We start from the raw sequence: 23,669 nt of genomic DNA, 5'->3' as shown, positions 1-23,669 counted from the left end.
CAAGGGGTAAAATATAAAGGCTAGATAAGCTGCCTAATGACAATGAGTCAGCAGTAGAAAACTGGCCTATGTAATACAGGCACAACTAGTTTATATTATGCTTTGCTCTAATGTGCTTTGCAGATATTGTATTTTTTTTTTTTTTTTTTTGAGACAATCTCACTCTGTCACCCAGGCTGGAGGGCAGTATGGCACAATCTTGACTCACTGCAAGCTCTGCCTCCCGTGTTCACACCATTCTTCTGCCTCAGCCTCCCAAGTAGCTGGGACTACAGGCGCACACCACCATGCCCAGCTAATTTTTTGTATTTTTACTAGAGACGGGGTTTCACTGTGTTAACCAGGATGGTCTCGATCTCCTGACCTTGTGATCCACCCTCCTGGGCCTCCCAAAGTGCTGAGATTACAGGCCAGATACTGTATTTTTTACAAACTGAAGGTTTGGCAATCTTGTGTCAAGCAAGTCTATCAGTACAATTTTTCCAACTAAATGTGGTCACTTTTTGTCTGTGTTACATTTTGGTAACATTCCTAGTATTTCAAACTTTTTCAAGATTATTGTATCTGTTATGTGATCTGTGATCAGCGATCTTTCATGTTACTACTATAACTATTTTGGGGTGTCACAAACACACCCATATAAGATGGTAAACTGAACCAGTAAATGTGTGTGTTCCGACTGCTCCACCAACCAGCTCTTCCCCCATCTCTCTACCTCACCCTAGGCCTCCCTGTTCCCTGAGATACAACAATATTGAAATTAGGCCAATCAATAACCCTACAATGAATTCTAAGTGTTCAAGTGAAAGGAAGAGTCACAGATCTCTCACTTTAAATCAAAAGCTAGAAATGATTAAGCTAAATGAGGAAGGCATGCCCAAAGCTGAGACAGGCTGAAAGGTAGGCCTATTGTGCCAGTTAGCCAAGTTGTCAATGCAAAGGAAAGTTTTTGAAGGAAATTAAAAGTGGTACCCCAGTGAACACACAAATGATAAGCAAAACACAGTCTTACTGCTGATATGGAGAACGTTTTAGTGTTCTGGATAGAAGAGCAGATCAGCCACAACATTCCCTTAAGCCAAAACCTAATCCAGACTAAGGCTCTAATGCTCTTTAATTCTAAGGCTGAGAGAGGTGAGGAAGTTAGAGAAAAAGAATTTGGAGTTAGCAGAGATTGGATCATGAGGTTTAAGGAAAGAAGCCATCTCTATAACATAAAAGTACAAAATGAAGTAGCAAATGCTGATGTAGAAGCTACAGCAAGGTATCCAGAAGACCTAGTTAGATCCCTGATGAGGGCAGCTATACTGACAAGAGATTTTCAATGTAGATGAAATACGCTTCTATTGAACGATGCCATCTAGGACTTTCATAGCTAGAGAGAAATCCATGCCTAGCTTCAAAGTTTCAAAGGACAGTCTGACTCTTCGTAAGGGCTAATGTAGCTGGTGACTTGAAGTTGAAGCCAAGGCTCATTTACCATTCCAATAATCTTAGGGCCCTTAAGAATTATGCTAAGTCTACTCTGCCTGTGTTCTATCAACAGAATAACGAAGCCTGGATGAAAGGACATATGTTGACAGCACGTCCATTTAAAGAATGGTTAACTGAATGAGCCCACTGTTGAGACCTACTGCTCAGAAAAAAAGGATTCCTTCCAAAATATTACTGCACACTGACTATGCACCTAGTTATGTGAGAGCTCTGATTGAGATGTACAAAAAGATTCATGTTGCTTTCATGACTGCTAACACAGCATTCATTCTGTAGCCCATGGATCAAGGAAAAACTTCAACTTTCAAGTCTTGTTAAGAAATACATTTCATAAGGCTATAGCTGCCACAGATAGTGATTCCTCTGATGGATCTGGGCAAAGTAAATAGAAAACCTTCTGAAAACAGTTCACCATTTTAGATACCATTAAGAACGTTTGTGATTCATGGGAGAAAGTCAAAATATCAACATGAACAAAACTCTGAGAGAAGGTGATTCCAACCCTCATGGATGACTTTGAGGAGTTCAAGACTTCAGCATAGTAAGTCACTGCAAATGTGGTAGAAATTACAAGAGAACTAGAATTGGAAGTGGGGCCTGAAGATGTGACTGAATTGCTTACAATCTCATGATAAAACTTGGATGGATGAGGAGCTGCTTTTTATGGATGAACCAAAATAAAAAGTGTTTTGTTGAGATAGAATCTACTCCTGGTGAAGATGCTGTGAAATGAACATTGTTGAAATGACAACAAAGGATTTAGAATATGACACAAACTTATTTGATAAAGCAGCAGCAAGGTTTAAAAGGACTCCAATTTTGAAAGAAGTTCTACTGTGGGCAAAATGTTGTCAAACAGCATCACATACTACAGAGAAATCTTTCATAAAAGAAGAGTCAAACTTCATTGCAATCTTATTTTAGGAAATTGCCACAGCCACCCCAACCTTCAGCAACCACCACTCTGATCAATCAGCAGCCACCAACACTGAGGCAATACCTTTCACCAGGAAAATACTGCAACTTGCCAAAGGGTTGGATGATCGTGAGCATTTTTTAGCAATCTAGTATTTTAATTAAGATACATAATTTTTTTTTTTTTTAGACATACTGCTGTTGTACACTTCTTAGACTACAGTGTAATGTAAAAGTAACTTTTATATGCACTGGGAAACAAAAAAATTGTGTGGCTTACTTTATTGCTTTATTCACTTTATTGCAGTGGTCTGGAACTGAACCTGTGATATCTCTGAGGTATGCCAGTAGCTTAAAAGATCTATCTTCTCTCTTGAAAACGTGAAATAAGTGACTTGGTTTTAAGAGAAAAAGAGCATTCTCTACTAATGAAGGTGCCAAAGAGGGCAGATAATCTTTTGTTCTGAATATATTTAGTAAGGAAAAGCAGCTGACCAGGTCTCCTCAAATAACCTATAAGACAGACTGGACTGGAGAAAGAAAGAAATCTCAATAACTTTAGAAATAGGCAATTTTAAAGAATGCCTACCTCCTTCTTGCCTAGTGCAGGCAAGTCTTTCATTTACAAATACAATGCTATGGCCTAAAGTAGAATCTGTATTTATGAAGATGAAGATGCCTCCAAATACAGGAAGATCCAAAAGAAATGAAGCTGGGAAGGGGTCACATATGTGACTTCATTCCAACATACTGTCAAATGTACTCACAACTGAAGTTGATAGGTTGCTAACCCTTTTTCACTCTTTGCTACCAGACTTTCCCCTCTCTCAAAGATAAATTCTCTTACACTTTAAACAAAAAGTGTCAAGAGATTATACTTCAGGTAAGTTAATTTGCAGACCATCAGGGTTGGAAAAATGATGACTCATACTTTATTCTCGGGGTCTAATCAAATCTCAATCCTGACTGTGCATCAATATTATGTGTTGAGCGTTTTCTCAAAAAAAAAAAAAATGCCAGGCATGGTGGCTCATGCCTGTAATCCCAGCACTTTGCGAGGCTGAGGCAGGTGGATCACCTGAGGTCAGAAGTTTAAGACCAGCCTGGCCAACATGGTGAAACTCCAACTCTATTAAAAATACAAAACTAGCCAGGTGTGGTGGTGAGCGCCTATAATCCCAGCTACTCGGGAGGCTGAGGCAGGAGAATCTCTTGAACCTGGGAGGCAGAGATTGCAGTGAGCCGAGATTGTGCTATTGCACTCCAGCCTGGGCAAGAAGAGCGAAACTCTGTCTCAAAAAAAAAGAGAGAGAGAGAGATGGCAGCAATTCATCCTAGATATGATAAGTATTAGTATCTCCAAGGAAGGAGTCCAAAAACTTTTGATTCTGTTTTATTTTGGAACACAAGTTATTCTACTGCACAGTCAAGGCTGAATATCACCATCCTAAGCTGCAGGGAGAGATCTACATGAGGAATCTCTTATTAATGATGATGATGATGATGATGATGAGATGGTAACACAAAACCTCTTGTATTCACTCAGGCAAAGCTCCACAATCAGATGACCATGTTTACCCACCCAAGCAGGCAGGAATCAGGTGTAACTAACACCTTCTGCAGCTCTCATGAGGATAGCATAGTTTTGTGTAGAAAATAGATTTTCCCTTTTCTTACCTATGACACCAAAGGGTTTCATGTCCTGGGTAGGAATCAATAAGATCAGTGCTGAATTCAACTTCTTCTTCTAGAAGATGGTAAAGATTAATCCTTGGTTCCTCTGTTGAAACTGCTGCTTCTTCATCTTTTGGAAGAACTAGTGCTGGCTCACTTCTCAAAGGATTTTGCTCCATCACAGAACTGTCTATCACAGTTTGGCTAATCAAAGACTTTAGCAAAAACTGGCGGTAGTGAAATCCACTGTGGTCTGAAACGTGCATAGATGCCCAATGTTTAGTAGAAGACAGTTCATCAAGAAGAATCTTGTAAGAAGAAAAAAGGGAAGTAAGAAGAAGAGTTCCCAAAGGTTCTTCTTTCTCCATTCTTGCCTCTGATTTCTCTTTGATTTGTTCCTTTTTTGACAAGACCACCTTACCAATATTTTGTACACAATGTCCAGCACAGTGCTCTCACTTAGTGGAAGCTTAATACATGCAAATTTTCTCTTCCCCATATAAAAGTGATAGATTTTTTTTTAAGATTAAAGAATTTAAGAACTCATTTGTCATCCTTCCCTTAGACCTTGACTACTCACATTCTGATTGATACACACAGAGAAGGAAAGACAAATTCTAAAATAATGATGAGCATTAGGGTATTCATTTACAATGCTGACGTAAAAGGAAAAATATAAACTCAGATTACTTTCATATAAACTTTATTTTACATTTAATAAATGTGTATAATATCTAACTTACTATGTCTTCAACAATAGGCTCAGTGAAATTATTTGTCCTTCAGTATAAGTGCCATGAGGGCAGAGACCATGTTTGTCTTCTTCACTACTTAATTATAAGGGATTAGTAGAAAAACATGATGCACTAATAATAAGATTTTTTCAAGAGCTCGTGACTTTAACTATTTGTCTCAAACTTATTTAACATTAATAATAAATGAGTTTTCAAAGAAATGAAATAAAATTCAGCAGTAAATTGTTTAAATCTTTGTGATACCAATATCTTGCAAACTGAAGAATTTCAAATGAAATGCTTTTTTAAAAAGCAGCACTTATGCAAAAATAATTTATTTGAGAGTGTCTTGAACAGGTAGCAAACATAAATCAGTGAAAGGTATATCAAGTGCCTACCACATTCCATCAGAGGATTTTCAGACCAGCTAAGGAAAAAAGATATACATTTGTGAACAGTTAACAATATAGACAGCATAATGCTAAATGCCACCTTCACCTGTCTGTCAAAGGTCCCAGACAAATGCCTTCTCCTGTACCATGATCTTTTTTCCATTTCTTACACCATTTTTCTTCCCCGGGAATCTTTCCTTTTCCTGAACCCCCATAGTACTTATGTATTGCATCACATTTATTAAAGAATTTCAGTGCATCTCTTCATTCCCATTAAACTCAGTGAGGGCTTTAAGATATTTATTCATTCCTATTTGATACTTCAATCCTCCTATACCTACTGACATCAGGGTGGATAAATAAATATTTTATGAAATGAATGAATGAACAATTTAATAAATAAGGCGAATAGTATAAAGGAGTAAGATTACTTCCAGCCAAGATAGTCAAGTTGTATCAGTGATATGTTTTAAACATCTCCTTTAAGTTCCAATGAGTTTATTCACAGCCACCTAAATTTATTACAGAGGTTAGAGCTGGCAAGTCTCTGAGAAATGGAAAACAATATCTTTATTTGATTTTCAAAGGTGAGCAAAAAATAGCACCAGATAAACTCCTACCTGAAATAAAAACTAATCTTACGTTTATTACATTTTTGAAAAATAAACCTGTAGAACATTCTGGCTGTAATATAGCAGCTTTTTTATTTTGGCACGGCTTCTTAATATGGATTGAAAAGAGTCCTCTACTTATTTAAAGTGAACTTACATAATATGAAAAACATTTAGATTATTTCTAACTGGATATTTCTATGTATGAAATTGCAGTTTATTATTTAATTTTGAGGCAAAAATGGCACATATATAAAAGATGTTCTGGCTGGACGTGGTGGCTCATGCCTGTAATCCCAGCACTTTGGGAGGCTGGCGGATCACCTGAGGTCAGGAGTTGGAGACCAGCCTGGCCAACATGGTGAAACCCTGTCTCTACTAAAAATACAAAAATTAGCAGGGCGCAGTGGTGCATGCCTGTAGTCCCAGTTACTTGGGAGGCTGAGGCAGGAGAATAACTCGAACCTGGGAGGCAGAGGTTGCAGTGAGCTGAGATTGCTCGACTGTACTCCAGCCTGGGTGACAAAACGAGACTCCATCTCAAAAAGAAAAAAAAATACATATATTTTCAACAAAATCACTTTCTTAAAAAAATTATTAGGCTTTTAAAGAGAAAATCCACTATATTCTTTTCCCTAAGATATAAAGATGCATATTAAATGAAAGAAGAAACTTTAACTGGAATTTCAGGGCATTTTCTTGTTAGAATAAAAAGATACAAAGATATAGGGAATGATTTTTTTTTAAAAGACAGCAATTACTTTTAAGTGATCCAATTAACTTTTAAGTGATCTAAAGACACTATATAAAGATATGGCTTTAATGTACGGTACTGATGGGATAAATGACCTTTATGTGATATACCTTAAATATCTTCCTTTTCCTATTTCCATATGAAAACATGAGTAAGTGAATAAATAAACCACAAGAAAACTGCAGATGCAGGGCTATGAAAAAGAGGGATAACATGTTAAAAATGAAAGACTACTAAAAATACATATGCTGTAGGTCCTGTAAACTTTTAAAAATAACATTTGGGCTTTCTTCTGATTATAAAAGTGATACAAAATGATCAATATAGAAAATTCCAATAATATGAAAAAACATAAAAAAGCAAACAAAAATCTATTATTTTGTTGGCCAGAGATCACTACTTGTAACATTCTGGCATAAAACAAATCTTTCAGGTTTTTTTCTATGTACGCACATGCAGAGAGTTTATTTTTAACAAAAATCTGGGATATTCTTTTGTACTAATTTTATTCCACTTCAATTATAAATATATTCCTATGGTATTAAATATTATTTTATAATTTTTAACTCGTAAAATATTTCACCCTCAAGATTATCAGAATTTAACCATTCCCCTGTTTGTTTCTACTCTTGTATAAGTAACACTCATATATAAATCTATGTACATATCTAATTATTTAGGAGAAATTTCTAGAAATATACTTGCTGGAACAAAGAAAAAAACTTTATAAGGTTCTTAATGCATACTGTCAAAGTGCCCTGCAGAAAGGCTGTATAATTTATATTCCTATTGGAAGTACATGTTAATGCTTATTTCCTAAATTCATCATCAATACTTTAATCTTCACTAATTTAATAAGAATCACGTTTCATTTTAATTTACATTTCCTTAATTATCATAAAGGCTAAATATCTTTTCTTATGTGATTACTTTTCCTTTGTTTCTTCATTTATGAACTGCCTATTTTGCCTAATTCCCTACTTTTATGAATTGTCTAATTTACTATTTGTGATAGTCATTATTTTTCTTATGAGTTTGTAAGAGGTCTTTACATATTAAAGATACTAAGTCTCTATTTGTCATATGTGTTGTAAATATTATTTTCAGTATATTACTGCAACTGATTTTTTAAATTCTTTTCTTTTTTTTAAAGATTTGGAGTCAAGTAAAATTCCTTTTTTTCTTTTCTCCCTCAGGTCTATTGAAGTGTAAATGACAAATTAAAATTGTGTATGTGTGTGTGTGTGTATATATGTATGTATGTGTGTGTGTATATATGTATATATGTATATGTATATATGTGTGTATGTCACATACACACACATATATATACACACACACATACATATATACACACACGCATACATACATATATATGATGTATGGCATATTGTTTTTATGTATACACTGTGAAATGATTACCACAATCAAGTGAATTAACATATCCATCACCTCACATAGGTATTTTATTTTTTGTGATTAAGAACATTTAAGATAACACTCTTAGAAATCTTTAGGTATACATTATTAACAGTAATTACCATGTTCTACCATTAGACCTCCAGAACTTACTCATCCTAACTGAAACTTTGTACGCTTTAACCAGCAACTCCCTATTCCCTACCATAACCCCCACTCCTGCAATCACCATTCTACTCTCTACTTCCATAAGTTCAACTTGTTTAGAGTCCACCTACGAGTGACACCATGCAATATTCATCGTTCTGCGCTTGGCTTATTTCACTTAGCATAATGTGAGTCTCTTTTTTCTTCATATAGGTTTTTATTCCATTTAAAGTTCAATTTGGTATTTAAGATAAAAAAAAAAAACACCTAACTTTCTATTTTCTAAAAAGTCAATCAATTTTACCAGCATCACAAATTGAACAAGGAATCCTTTCTCTAATTATGTGAAATGCCATATTCATCATTAATGAAATATGTACATATTATGTATTGGAATTTGTTTCTGGACTTTATATTCTGTTCCATTACTGAGTCTATTTTTGAAATAGCATCACAATTTTAATTACTGTCTTACTAAACATTTAAGTATCTAATGGTAGAGTGTTCCTTATCGTTTTTCCTAACAATTTCTCAGCTATTCTTTAAGCTTTATTCTCTCTAATGTACTTTAGAATCATTTTTCAAGTAAAAAAAAAAGTGTTTTTTAATATATTCACAGAATTGTGCAATCATTGCTGTTATCTAATTTCAAACGTTTTCACCACCCCCACAAAACCCCATTCCTATTAGAAGTTACACCCCATTCCCTCCTCCCCAGCCTCTGGTACCCACTAATCTGTTTTGCCTATTCTGAACATGTTATATAAATGAAATCATACAATATGTGGCCTCGAATCTGACTGCTTTCAATCAGCATGTTTTCAAGGTTCATCCACATTATAGCATGTATCAATATTTCCTTCCTTTTTTATGGCCAACATTCCATTGCATGGATATTCCACATTTTGTTTTCCATTCCTCAGGTGAGGTGTTACTTTTTGGCTATTATAAATAATGTGGCTATTAACGTTCTCATACAAGATTTGGTATGGAATGTGTTTTCACCTCTCTTGGGTATATACCTAGGAGTAGAATTACAGTGTCATATATGGTAATGCATGTTTTTCTCCAAGAATATGATATATATTAACTGTAGTTTTATTAATATATAGTAATTCTATGTTTAATTATTTGAGGAAATACCAAACTGCTTTCCACAGTGGCTATACCATTTTACATTCTTACCAGCCATAAATAAGGGTTTCAGTTTCTCCACATCCTAACCAACATTTATTATTGTCCGTATTTTGGTGTGAAGTGGTATCTCACTCCCTGTGGTTTTGATTTGCATTTCCCTAATAGTAAAGATGTTGAATATCTTTTCCTGTCCTTATTGGTGACGTGGGTATGTTTTTTTGGAGAAATGAGTTATATGTGCTTTTTTTATGTGAAGCCCTATATTAACTTGTAATTTGCCAGTAGTAATAAACTGCCTGACTGTGAGTCTTTCCTGCCACACTACCCTCAAATATAAATATTTTAAAATTTACTTAAATGTATATTTAAGCATGCAGACATCAGAGAGAACATAAAATAGAAAATTAGTGTCATAATTCCACCCCATACTACTTTTAATCAATCTTTATTCTTTCTTTTTTCTGACAAGAAAATGTTTTTATAAAAAATACAAGAAAAAAATCTATAACATTGTTGTGTGTATGTTTATATAAATATCTGTTGAGCATTTACCATGTCCCAAGCACTGTTCCAAACACTTTAAAGTATTTGCAGTCTCATTCAATGCTAATAAATACATTAAAAATTGTATTAGGCTACTGGGTGCGGTGGCTCATGCCTGTAATCCCAGCACTTTGGGAGGCAGAGGCAGGTGGATTGCTTGAGGTTAGGAGTTCAAGACCAGCCTGACCCACATGGCAAAACCCCATCTCTGCTAAAAACAAAAAAATTAGCCAGGCGTGGTGGTGGGTGCCTGTAATCCCAACTACTTGGGAGGCTGAGGCAGGAGAAGCGCTTGAACTTGGGAGGTGGAAGCTGCAGTGAGTTGAGACTGTGCCACTGCACTCCAGCCTGGGCGACAGAGCAAGACCCTATCTCAAAAATAAATAAATAAATAATAATATTAGGCCTACCCTAATACAATCTATTGTGAATATCTTCTTTAAATCATCTTCTAAAATATAATTTTTAGTCATAACAAAATATTCCAATGTGATGGACTGTAATGTAACAACTTCCTCATTATTGAAGGGCTACAGATTTTCTAGTTTTTCACTACTATAAATGCTACTTTTATACATCAAACTTCTATATTTAATAGCCAGTGTTTATTGAGCACTTAGTTAAGACACTTTGATAGCCACTTTATATGAATTCTCCCATTCAATTTGCATCACTCAGTGAGATGGGAATTATCATCACCCTTTTTTTCCGGATGAGAAAACTGAAGGTGTAAGAGGCTAAGCAACTTCCTCAAGGCTGCACAGCAAATTGGTGGTAAAGCCAGAACGCAAAGCAGGTCTGCATGACCACTGAGTGAAGCCTCTAATCATTCTACCATACTTCATTTTCCATTATTTCTTTATGATGAATTCCTGGAAGCAGAACTCTAAAAATAACACCCTATTTTACAAAGTGTGATAAGTGCTGCCATGTTGCCCTTCAGTAAGATTATAACATTTGAATAATGCTCATTTTCATACTCTTACTAATACTCGAGGCCAGCACTTTAAAAAGTCATTTTCAATTTTTTAAGTTAAAAAATGTCGGCTGATTTCATATATATTTTTAAGCCGATCTAGACTACTGGTATTTTTGTGATTACCTCCTGTAATAGACAAAGCATAGCAGTAAATGTTCTAGGTGGGCCCAATGGCTTATAACAACAGAAAGGGGATTTGGTAAATTTAGGACTCCTTACTGATAACAAGAGCAAGAGATGTTGCAGTGGCAAGTGGGGAATGGAAGAATGGTAAGTCCTCCTCCAAGGGCAGGTCAAGGAAGGGTGATGACATCTGAGCCCAAGAGTGGACCCTGGCAGCTGAGCTCACCATTAATGAGTTATAACTCACCATTAATGAGTTATCCTTACCACCAGATAGTCTCAAGTAACCAAGAATTTCACTTTGGCCCCTTGTTCCTGATTTTATGGAAATGTCACTTGAAAAGGTTCACATCATGGCAGAAAAATTTCCAAAGACCTCTCAGTCAACCTGGACTGTGCCTTCCTTTTTATCTCCAAGCCTCCTCATATCTCTCTCCTCTTCCCACACACCATCAAGTCATAGATCTGAGATGACCACCAAGCACTCCATATCCCTGACTACCCACCAAACAACTTGTGGCGGGCGCGGTGGCTCAAGCCTGTAATCCCAGCACTTTGGGAGGCCGAGACGGGCGGATCACGAGGTCAGGAGATCGAGACCATCCTGGCTAATACGGTGAAACCCCGTCTCTACTAAAAATACAAAAACTAGCCGGGCGAGGTGGCGGGCGCCTGTAGTCCCAGCTACTCGGGAGGCTGAGGCAGGAGAATGGCGGAAACCCGGGAGGCGGAGCTTGCAGTGAGTTGAAATCTGGCCACTGCACTCCAGTCCGGGCGACAGAGCGAGACTCCGCCTCAAAAAAAAAAAAAAAAAAAAAAAAAAAAAAAAAAAAAACAACTTGTAATCACGCCTCCCGACTCAATGTATCTTCCTTCCCCAGGCAGCTATTTCCAACAAGCCCATCCTAGATGAAGAACCATTTTTCTGTGCTCCCATCGTATTCTGATGCTTTGTAATTGCTGGTCTACTTTCTCCACTAGATTTTCAATTTGTTGAGAGCAAACACTTTGTCTTACTGCCATACCCAGTATACAGGACAGTTGGTGGGTATGATAGGGTTTTATACTTTTTCATGAATAAACTGCACTGAGTTGATCAAGCAAACTGGCAGCCAATTTTCTATCTCTGGAGGAACAGGAAAGGAACTAAAATTGAGTGAACCTCTATTAGATGCCCAGTAATTTACATCCATTAACTCAATTAACTCTCACAATAATACACAGAGGCAGACAGTAGAGTCCCTATTTTATAAATGAAAACAATAAAACCTTGCTTTCCACATATAGCTAGTGGGGCCAAAATCTGAACCTAGGTTGATGTGATTTTAAGCCTTTGCTCTTTCTATTCCATTAGGCGGCCACCCCTCCTGAAACTCAAAGCCACATAAACTGGAAGTGGAAGGCTTCTCTTCCAGAATTATTGGCTTAAAATCCTCTGGAAGTAAAAAGTCTCCTATTTGTCCTCGCCAGGAAACAAAGAGGGAAATGGGAGCATGGGAAGAGGGATGTAGGAAGAAGAGGGTGGTAAGTTAAAATTATATAACACTTCCCCACTTATCTGAAAGCACCAGCTGGGGCACTTCGATCTTCAACTTGACCTCTTTTAACTGTCTCAAGCCTGAGAAGCTTTTTAGATGAGCACCCTAGATTTTTATGGCACTGTGACACCATCAGAAAAGAAAAACCTGAGACACTGTAGTATATTAAGAAGGAGCAAAAGGGACACCTGGCTCTCATTCTGATGAATAATAAGTGGTACAACTGTAGCTAAGTCTAAGCCATTAAAATTCTCTGGAAATCTCCATCTCCTCATTTCTAAGCTGAAAGGATTAGGCTGTGAGAGTTTGCAAACTGGCTCTGCATTCAAATAACCCTGAGTCAGTGGAAAATACTGATCTCTAGATCGACCCTCATTCTGTCTTAGTAGGCTTGGAGTGGGACTTAGGAATCCCCAGGTAATTTACAGGCTCAGCCAATTTTAAAAACACCCGGGTGAGATCGTCTATTCCCTGCCCTCCGCTCCCTCTTTTCAGAGGACGAAAGTGTGAAAAGACAGCCAGCTGACTTAGTATATTGTCACATAACCAAACACTACCAAGAAATAGCAATTCCAGTTCTATAAGGCTTAATAATCCCTTCCTGTTTCAGGATAAAGTGAGTTATGCTCAATCTTCCTCAATTGGTTAAACCTGCCTTTGCTTTACCACCGCACTAGCCTTAAGACTGCCAAAAACAGCACTGGTGGGGAATGCAAGATTTTCATTTAATTACAGGGTTTCTCCAGAGGTAGCAGCTGTCACGATTCTCTCAAGTTGCCAGACCATCAGTTTCTCTACTCCTTCAAAGCTCTTCTGAGGATGAACTACTACCAGAAGATTTTAAGGGCAGATAGGCAGTCTGCCCAGGAGACAATAATATCCCTACCTTGACATCTAGCTTGGCCAAGTGCTGTAAAACCCAGATGCGATGGGACCAAGCATTATAGTTGCTTGGGTATCTCCCTGCTGCTTCACCACAGACCTCCATCTCTTCTTGTATGAGTCGCTGTGCCCTTTCTGTGGGAATTGTTCCCAAGTTTCCTTTGGTCATAAAGGAAGGCAAGGAGGTTTCCTGAATTAGCTGTTGTAGCACCCATCGCCTGTTAAGGTAGCATGTGGGAAAGAGAACATAGAAAGAACATAAACCAGAGAGAAAAATAACCAGTTTTCATTGTCCCTAATTTAATTTCCATTCAGAGACAATGCAAAATAATACCTATTTATAAGTCCAGTTTTTTGGAGATGGGGAGGGGTTGTTTTGTTTACGATGATATTAAATTTAGCAGTATGGATGAAGGGTGGAAAATGGATAAACAGGAAAATAAAAAAAACTTTAAAATCTGTAATACAGAGAATGTCATTACTTCTAAAATGACAATCCCAAAACTCCACTTGACCAGGACATGTAAAGGCAATTGGTGTGTGTGTGTGGTGGTGGTGGTAAGAGGTTATAAATTAATGGCTGATAAATATTACAAGGAGTCATGACTCACATCTTTAATTATATATGCCTGCCTCACCCTATGTGCATTTGTTTGCAAACAAGAAGTTGCATTCTGATAGCTTTCATTCAGCAAAATTCTGTATTTATAGCATAAAATCTGGAAGGTAACAAATACAATTCATTAAACCATTAAGGAGGTGTCAAAATATCCTTAACCACAAATTCTCCCTTTGTCTATTTAAGATTTGCATTAGCATGTATTTACATAAAAAACACTAAATAGTGTTTCAAGCTACTTAATGGGTTTCATTTGCACCAATAATTTACTCATATAAAAGCATTTTTTAGACTAAAGTATTCAAACCCAAAGGTACAGGAAACTGAGTAAGAAAACTCATTTTGTCATTTTAAAATAATGGAATTTCTTATTTAACAAAATATTGCTTGATAAAAAAATTAGACAAGCCAATAAACTGATGGATGCATATTTAACAGTTCCTCTCCCCTGCCACCATCCCTTTCCAAACCCCCATACACACAGTCATACACCTTTCTGTGGTATACTACCTCAATTTCTAGTCATGAAGAAAATACAACTGACTATGTGGTTTGGAAGAAGCTGACCTATAATGTTAACTAAAGGCATGATTACCAAGACACCTTGCACTGACATAAGATCCTAAAAATGCCCAGGATTTAAGAAAAATTAGAGTGGCTTAATAAACTGAGAATTTCAGAGTAACTTCTTTATTGGTCCTGATCAGCAAGCCCACACCATCCCATTTTGATCAAATAAGAGTAGTTACACAGGATTCATCAGGAAGATGCTTCCAGGTGGCCAGGACTTTGAGAGTCCTAAATTGCATTCTGGTTATCTGTCCCAGGCTTTTAACCTAAAAATGTTCTTTGCATGTATGGTTTTTAGCAACTTTAGCTCAGCGTACACAGCATTCACCTCAGTTACCCTTAGCTTTCTCTGTAAGTTAATGTTAATAACCACAACCATCACCACCACCATCTTTACCAGGAAAATAACCAAATGCTTTTAAAATCCATGTTGCTCATTACAGTTGAGTATCTATAAATGCAATCTCCACAACTGCTTCAAAGAGTTAATAATAGCTAACATTTATTATGTAATATGTGCCAGGCACTGTGGGAGTGTTACATGCATTAACTCATGTAAACTTGACTGTTAACTATATGAGACAGGTGTAACTATTATTCTCATTTTACACATGAGAAAACTGAGGCTTGGTGAGTTAAGTAATTTCCCATGAACACTTAGGTAGCAAGTTATATAGCGCCTAGATTTAAACTTAGGTAACCTGACTTCAGAATTCATGCTCTGGAACCGATATGTAACCTTGCCTCTCACATGTCATGTTTCTTTCTCCAGCCATTCTAAATCCTAAGTAAGAGTACTATGTTGTAAATTAACCACACCTGTGAATCCATGTTTCTGGACTCTTTGGAAACTTAGTTAAGGCGAGTTTTCCCAGATGTAAATCCTTAATTGGATTTAAAGTGCCAGAGAGGATTAGTTCTTTCCTGTTAAAAAAAAAAAAAAAATTAAACATTACTTTATTCTTATAGCCAAAGGTTCTACATGGCTTTTAATATAGCCTCATTGTGAAGTGAATGTCTAAGAATTAAAAAAGAAAAAAAGCCCAAGCCACTCTGGGATACAAAACACTCATAAATGTGACATGCAGTAATCAAGAATGTATTCTCATAATCCCAATATAACAAATTAATAAGCAGAAAGAGAAGGTCTTAAATCAACAGGTGAAATGTTAGCTATTTGTGTGAGGGCAAAGGGGTTTTCTGGCCTATCTCATTTCCAAAAGTTATGAGACCTGATAGTCGTATCTACAGGGCCAATCCAATACCAATCAAGAATTGGTCTAGTTTCCTAAATAGGACTTGACATCATCTATTTCATTACAAAACCACACATACAACAAACACAATATGGTTGGGGAAAAAAATCATTCATGGAATCACTATTCTAACCAAATTACCATTTTTTATTTTTGAATTTTCCCTATCACACATACATTTTAACATATAATTGTATATCCTGCTCTCATTATATCTTAAGAATTTTCCCATGATTCTATATAATTTTTGTACTGAACATTTTAATGATCGAATAGTTTTCATTCAGTAGCTATGCTTTTTCCTTATTGTTAGACGTTCAGGTTGCTTCAAACTTTTTGTTATTTATTTTTTTTTTTTGAGACGTAGTCTCGCTCTGTCGCCCAGGCTGGAGTGCAGTGGCCGGATCTCAGCTCACTGCAAGCTCCGCCTCCCGGGTTTACGCCATTCTCCTGCCTCAGCCTCCCAAGTAGCTGGGACTACAGGCATCCGCCACCTCGCCCGGCTAGTTTTTTTGTGTTTTTTAGTAGAGACGGGGTTCACTGTGTTAGCCAGGATGGTCTCGATCTCCTGACCTCGTGATCCGCCCATCTCGGCCTCCCAAAGTGCTGGGATTACAGGCTTGAGCCACCGCGCCCGGCCTAACTTTTTATTATTTTAAAACAAATCTGGGGGGTGGGGGGAAAAAGTTTTGTGCTTATGACTTCTTTCTTTTGTATTCTTACTTTGGATAAGTTTCCAAAAGAGCTAATAACAAGGTAAAATACTTACATGGCCCTTGATATACTAGGCCATTCCTTTTAAAAATATTAATATAAGCAGAAGTAAAAGCAATGTAATGTTTTGGTTGTTTTTAAAACTGTTCAAGCCCAACCAAAGCTTCAATGCAATCAGTTATCCCTTGATATCTTGTTGGGGCTTGGTTCCAGGACCTCCCACGGATACCAAAATCTGCGAATGCTCAAGTCCTTGATATAAAATGTGTTGCTACATAACCTACGTACATCCTCCCATATACTTCATATCATCTCTAGGTTATTTATAATACCTAACACAATGTAAATGCTATATAAATAGTTCTTATATTGTTCAGGGACTAATGACAGAAAAACAAAGTCTGAATATGTTCACTACAGAAAGCAATAGTTTTCTCAAATATTTTCTATCTGCAGTTGGTTGAATCCAGGGATGCAGAACCTATGGATACAGAGGGCCAACTATATAAAGAATGTCATACAAGAGCTTTCCATACCTGTTTCTCAGGTAAATACAATTTACGTTTAATTTCTCAGGTAAGTTTTTGATAAGTGCTGATATTACACTCTCACTGAATTCTCAATGTATCTACAATTTTATAATAAAATCAGATCATTTGTTATTGTTTATTAATCTTAAAATGTCCTTCCTGTGGTAGGGCTGATAATTCGTTTACTTTAGAGAAGTTTAAGCCAGAGAAAACCAGAATCCAGCTCTTTATTTATTTATTTATTTATTTATTTATTTATGAGACGGAGTCTCGCTCTGTCGCCCAGGCTGGAGTGCAGTGGCCGGATCTCAGCTCACTGCAAGCTCTGCCTCCCGGGTTCACGCCATTCTCCTGCCTCAGCCTCCCGAGTAGCTGGGACTACAGGCGCCTGCCACCTCGCCCGGCTAGTTTTTTTGTTTTTTTTTTTTGTATTTTTTTAGTAGAGACGGGGTTTCGCCATGTTAGCCAGGATGGTCTTGATCTCCTGACCTCGTGATCCGCCCATCTCGGCCTCCCAAAGTGCTGGGATTACAGGCTTGAGCCACCGCGCCCGGCCAGAATCCAGCTCTTATACCATATCTACTTAGATGGATTTAATTTCTAAATACCACAATACATTTTCTTTCCAACAGAGACGTGCTATTTATAAAGTTTTATTTGATAAAGAAAACAACTATTTTCCTTTCAATGTTCAGGAAACCAATTTGTCATTATATATATATAATATGTATATATAAAATATATTTTTTTTTCTTGCAACAGCCAATTGCTTTTGCAGTCTTGGATTCTTTTCCTTCTGAAATCAGTAACATTTTGTTCATACAGTAAGTCAGGGTATCTATAAAGTAAAAGGAGGAAAATATTGCTCTATGTAATTTTAACCACTTTTGAGAGCAACGTTTCTCAAAGTGAACCCTGACTGCAACATCAGCATCATCTGGAACTTACGTGAAATGCAGAACTCAGGCCTCAGCCCAGATCCCACTGAGTCAGAAACTCAGGTGGGCACAGCAATACGTGTTTTAAAACAAGCTCTTTAGATGATGCCCATTGGCTGGGCATGGTGGCTCACGCCTGTAATCCCAGCACTTTGGGAGGCCGAGGCGGGCGGATCACGAGGTCAAGAGATTGAGGCCATTCTGGCCAACATGGTGAAACCTTGTCTCTACTAAAAATAAAAAAATCAGCTGGGCATGGTGGTGCGCACCTGTAGTCCCAACTACTTGGGAGGCTGAGGCAGGAGAATCACTCAAACCCAGGAGGAAGAGGTTGCAGTGAGCTGAGATCGTGACACTGCACTCCAGCCTGGCGATAAGAGTGCCACTCTATCTCAAAAAAAAAAAAAAAAAAAAAAGATGCCCATTAAAGTTTAAAAAACAACTACTATAATGAATTGATTGTATTAGGCTTAATTTCCATTTGCTAAATTTAAGACCTCTTATTATTTATAACTGTCTACCTTTATTCCCATATATATCCATATATAAAGGGAGATAATCAAAATTTTCTTCAAAAAAGAGGCACTTACACTATAACTGAGTTTTGACAAAGTTTCTTAAGTTATGGGCACTCCCTTGGGCAACCACTGAGGTACAGAATTTAAAAAAAAGAAAAAGAAAAAAAATATGGGCACTCTGGTAATATCTTTATTTTGAATTAAGCAGCATTTTTGGGAAGACATCTTAGCTTGAAACAACCTCAATCAATGTTAATATATGGACACTGAAAAAGATCACCTGATGGCATCAAGCAAAATTTGTATATCAATGTAATAAACATTGCTAGGGGTAGTACTGAACATTTGTAGGTGTTGGATATTGATGAAACAAGTTTTTCAAAAACAATTTAATTCTAGCACCCACATTTTGGTTTCTAATACCATTCTTTAATGATGTTAGAAATGGCTGATTCTAGGACCAGGACAGGAAGTACACAAGATGAGCCTGGAGCATCTTATAGAGCCAGAAAGTAAGGAAGTGCTCAAAAATATATAGTGGGATGTGAAAAAGGGACATGGAGTGCAATCGAAAGAGCTTCCAGTGGCCACAGCTGGAATGATTTCAACAACAAAATAACATAGTATTGGATTATACCCCAGAGTATCAAATGGCTATCCATCAGCCCACTGAAATGAATGAATATATAAATAGGAGACAATAGACAAATAGGTAGTAAAGTTAATAGCAATCACATACTTGTTTTTTATCTATAAAAAAACATTTCCCTAATACCTCAATTTTTTTTTTTTTTTTTTTTTTGAGATGGAGTCTTGCTCTGTTGCCAGGCTGGAGTGCAGTGGCACGATCTCGGCTCACTGCAACTTCTGCCTCCTGGGTTCAAGCGATTCCCCTTCCTCAGCCTCCCGAGTGGCTGGGACTACACGTGTGCGCCGCCACACATGGCTAATTTTTTGTGTTTTAATAGAGATGGGGTTTCCCCATGTTGGCCAGGATGGTCTTGATCTCCTGACCTCGTGATCTGCCCGCCTCAGCCTCCTAAAGTGCTGGGATTACAGGTGTGAGCCACCATGCCTGGCCAAATACCTCAATTTTACAGACGAGGAAACTGAATCCTGGAGAAGTTCAGTAACTTGCTCAGGTTTCTTAGCTCAAAATGTCAGAACCAAACATCAAATCTGCATAAAATAAAGTTACCAATTTAAACCAATAGGCTATGAGTACAGAACATGAATCACTGGAGTTTGGCATCAACTATTCTAGTTGCTCAAAGGTGTTTTGCTTACTCTAAGTACACAGACTGAAGAAGAAAATAGGACATTATTACTAAGTCAACCTCTTTCATCAGGTAAATCACCAATTTTCAAAGCAAAAAAAAAAAAAAGTAGCAGTCTTCTTTCTTTAAAAAAAAAACCAGCTGAAATTTTAAATTATGTATATCACTCACTGTAATCACAGGAGATTAGTTCAGAAACTTATTTTTGCCTCTATTTCCTTCCCCTAAGATTGCAATATCCACAAATTGAACTAGACATCTATTGCATTATCCTTCAGCAGTTTGAAAAATGTAGTTAAAAATCACTCAATGCCTTCCAGGGTTAATATAGAAGAGATCCACTAACAATTAAAAATAAAGTTCTGTGTATTTGATATGCAATAGAGACCTTACAGGGTTAGAGAAGTTTACTATGAAGTTAGCAGTTTGTTGCTCAAAATGTACCTATGATTCGATGTCTTTATATGTCAATCAATCTTACTAATACATATTAAAATTTACTAGAACACATATCCACAAAGGATTTTTTTAAAAATCAAGATTCCCTTTCTACTCATCTAGCACAAAACCTTACTAATCATCTAACTAGAATAATTTTCAAGATGAACCATCATAAACACCCCTCAAGTTAGATTTATGGAGCAACTTCCCTTTATAAGAACAAACTACACACATTTTTTTTTTAAGTTTAATAGAATCATAAAAAAATTCACCTAATTCAAATCTTTTATTTCACAGATAAAAAAACAAAACTCTTGAGAATCAAAAGTTATACTCAAAGTCAGCTGCTAGTTAACTGCTGAAACAGGACTAAGTTCCATGAATCTTAAGACCAGGTTTTTTCCTCCTATGCTCAACTGGTTTATAGGATATATAATGAATAACATGTGTGTATACATATATGTGTGTGTATGTATGTATGTATATATACTATGCTAGTGAGAATTTTTTGTTGAAGCATTTTTGAATTCCTCTCTATTGGTGATGATGATGAAACAGGACTAAGTTCCATGAATCTTAAGCCTAGGTTTTTTTCTCCAATGCTCAACTGACTTATATAATATACAATGAATAACATGTGTGTATACACATATGTATATAGGTGTGTGTGTGTGTATGTACCTATCTATGCATATATGCTATGCTAGTGAGAAATTTTGTTGAAGGATTTTTGAATTCCTCTCTATAGGTGAGGAATATAAGAACATGAATAAAAATGGCATTCCTACTTCCCTATTACTCTGATTTCTTTTTCACTGAATTTGATTTCCGTGCCCAATTTGCAAATTGCATATCTATTATGTACAGGCACTAAAGTTAGATGCTAAGGAAACAAAGGGAAAAAAAAAAAAGACATGGTCCCTACCCTTAAAAAAGCTCTGAATTTTAAGTTCATGGTACCTTCCTAAAAGTCTCCTTTGCTGATTCTTCCTCATCTTGCAAATGCTAGAACGGTGCTGTCCAATAGAAATATAATGTGAGTCACAAATGCGAGTCATATATGATTTAAAATGTTCTAACAGCTATATTAAACACAAGTATAAATATATTTAATTCAATATATCCAAAATATTATAATTTCAACAAGTAATCAATATAAAAATTATTAATGAGATATTTCCATTTTTTGCTAGTCTTCAAAACATGATGCGCAGTTTATCACTTGTGGCACATCTCAGTTGAGACTAATCACATTTCAAGGGCTCAATAGCCACATATGGCTTTGTGGCTACTGTCCTGGATTGTGCAACCCTAGAAAACTAGAATGTCTCAGGGCTCAGTCTTTGAACTGGTTCTTGTCTCTAGCTATGCCCACTCTTTTAGGGATCTTAAAACAGTTTCATGGCTTTAAAACCATCTACATGTTAGTAACTGCCAAGTTTACATCTGGCCCAGACCTTTTTCCTGAACTTTAAATTAATATACAACTACTTGGACACAAATCTAACATGTCCCAATCTGAACTCCTGACCTATAACAAGCACCCCCTACCTAAATCTGCTTCTCTTCCAGACATTGCCATTTCAGTAAAGGGCAATTCCATCCTTTCAGCTGCTCAGGGAAAAAGCCAGAGTTAAGCATGACTCCCTTCTTTCTCATCCCATACACTTTCCACTATACTGCAGTGCTTCTCAAATACCAGTGATATAATGTTATATGCCTCACAAGCCAACCAGTTATGCCGATTGCCCATTACTCGCCCACCCCAAAAAATGAAGGAAAAATAAAAACATGTATCAAACAGTATACTGTAACTCAACATGACAATTTATATTTCAGGCAAGAAAGTTTAAGAAGACATCACCATGCAAAAAGGGGCAAAATGCATACTTAGAATTGTCACAGATATAAAGAACAGGTAGAAGAAATAGGTGTAAGATGGTTTATATTTCGTTTTCAAAAGCTAACAACTTATGGGGCTAATATGTCTTCAGAAATTTGGACAAACTTTATCATATCACTAATGAAAATGACATACCTCACGTTCCATGCAGTGGTAAAGTCTGGGTTTAGAAGCAGCAGGGTACATGTGACATCTATCAATTCTAAAATAAAGAGAAGTCATATTAAAAACAAATAGTCCTACCTTTGAAAGCTTGGCTTCTCATTCTTTTAAGGTTCTCTTTCTCTCTATCACATTATACTAATATATATCTCATGTCATACTAACTTTAATGATAAATACCCTCTTCCAAGCTGTCAGGGATACGAAGATTACCCTCAAGATCCTCTTCTACTTTTGGTAAGTGTAACTCTCTTAAAAGCTGACACAAACAATTTTACAATATGCCTATAAGGAATAATCTAATTAACCTCTTCCTTTTTTGGGTGCTTTTTGGTACTAATTTAATATTTACCAAGGAAAGAAACAAAATTTCTATGCCACTACTCATTTAACTTCACAAATATCTCAAGTATTGATGGTGTGCGTGAATTTTCAAAAGGAAAAAAAAAATCACTAAGAATCCAACCCACTTAACATAATTCATTTACAATCTCCTGCAAAAATTATCCTTTCTTGCACGTATTTTTACATAGGTATAGCAACGATAAATGTACAACTTTGTTCTATATTTTTCACTAAGTATTATTCCATATGTATCCTCCTCTATTACTACAGTATGTGTTTTTTTTTTTTTTTTTTTTTGAGACGGAGTCTCGCAGTCGCCCAGGCTGGAGTGCAGTGGCCGGATCTCAGCTCACTGCAAGCTCCGCCTCCCGGGTTTACGCCATTCTCCTGCCTCAGCCTCCCAAGTAGCTGGGACTACAGGCACCCGCCAACTCGCCCGGCTAGTTTTTTCTATTTTTTAGTAGAGACGGGGTTTCGCCGTGTTAGCCAGGATGGTCTCGATCTCCTGACCTCGCGATCCACCCGTCTCGGCCTCCCAAAGTGCTGGGATTACAGGCTTGAGCCACCGCGCCCGGCCTACAGTATGTGTTTTTAACAGTTGCGTAACAATCCCTTAGTCCAATATACTATCAATTACCTTACTCTTTAGGCTGTTTCCTGTTTGTTTTTAATGTTATAAATAATACTACTATAAACATTTTTAAACAAACTTTTTGTCTTGTAGGCTATTTTCTTGGGATATATTTCCTGAAGCAGAACTACTATGTCAAAACAATATAAAACTCACTATGACTCCTACTAAGCATTTCCAGATTGTCTTTAAAATGGACTGTATCTATTTATACTGCCAAAAGGAACATGAGTGTACTTATGTCCCTACAACTGACCTATATATATTTTTAAAAATGAATGTGACATAAAAAATTACAATTCATTTATTTTAATTTACATTTGTTAATAGGAACATTTTCATTGTTTATTACATATAGTTCATCTTATGAACTGGCTATTCACATTCATTAGCTATTTATTTACCATGGTCTTGACAGAATTC

General features: G+C 36.7%; 1 protein-coding gene across 7 annotated transcripts in view; it reads right to left on the bottom strand.

The window, feature by feature from the left end:
• Positions 1-23,669, bottom strand: part of PTAR1 (protein prenyltransferase alpha subunit repeat containing 1) — a 51,169-nt gene that overhangs the window by 10,083 nt on the left and 17,417 nt on the right. For 3 of the 7 annotated variants that reach the window (XM_033237129.1, XM_033237130.1, XM_033237128.1), the window contains exons 3-6: positions 22,244-22,310; positions 15,351-15,455; positions 13,347-13,560; positions 4,087-4,391 (exon numbers count right to left, since the gene is read on the bottom strand). In XM_033237129.1, the coding sequence (XP_033093020.1) occupies positions 4,087-4,391; positions 13,347-13,560; positions 15,351-15,455; positions 22,244-22,310 (691 nt within the window). Of the gene's footprint in view, positions 1-4,086; positions 4,392-13,346; positions 13,561-15,350; positions 15,456-21,165; positions 21,222-22,243; positions 22,311-23,669 lie in introns of all 7 variants that reach the window. The other 4 variants (XM_033237132.1, XM_033237131.1, XM_033237134.1 and 1 more) reach the window with 2 other exon arrangements.

The sequence above is a fragment of the Trachypithecus francoisi genome, unplaced genomic scaffold (assembly GCF_009764315.1).
Source record: "Trachypithecus francoisi isolate TF-2019V2 unplaced genomic scaffold, Tfra_2.0 Lachesis_group16, whole genome shotgun sequence".
NCBI classification, from domain to species: Eukaryota; Metazoa; Chordata; class Mammalia; order Primates; family Cercopithecidae; genus Trachypithecus; species Trachypithecus francoisi.
This window is presented reverse-complemented; position numbering and strand designations above follow the sequence as displayed.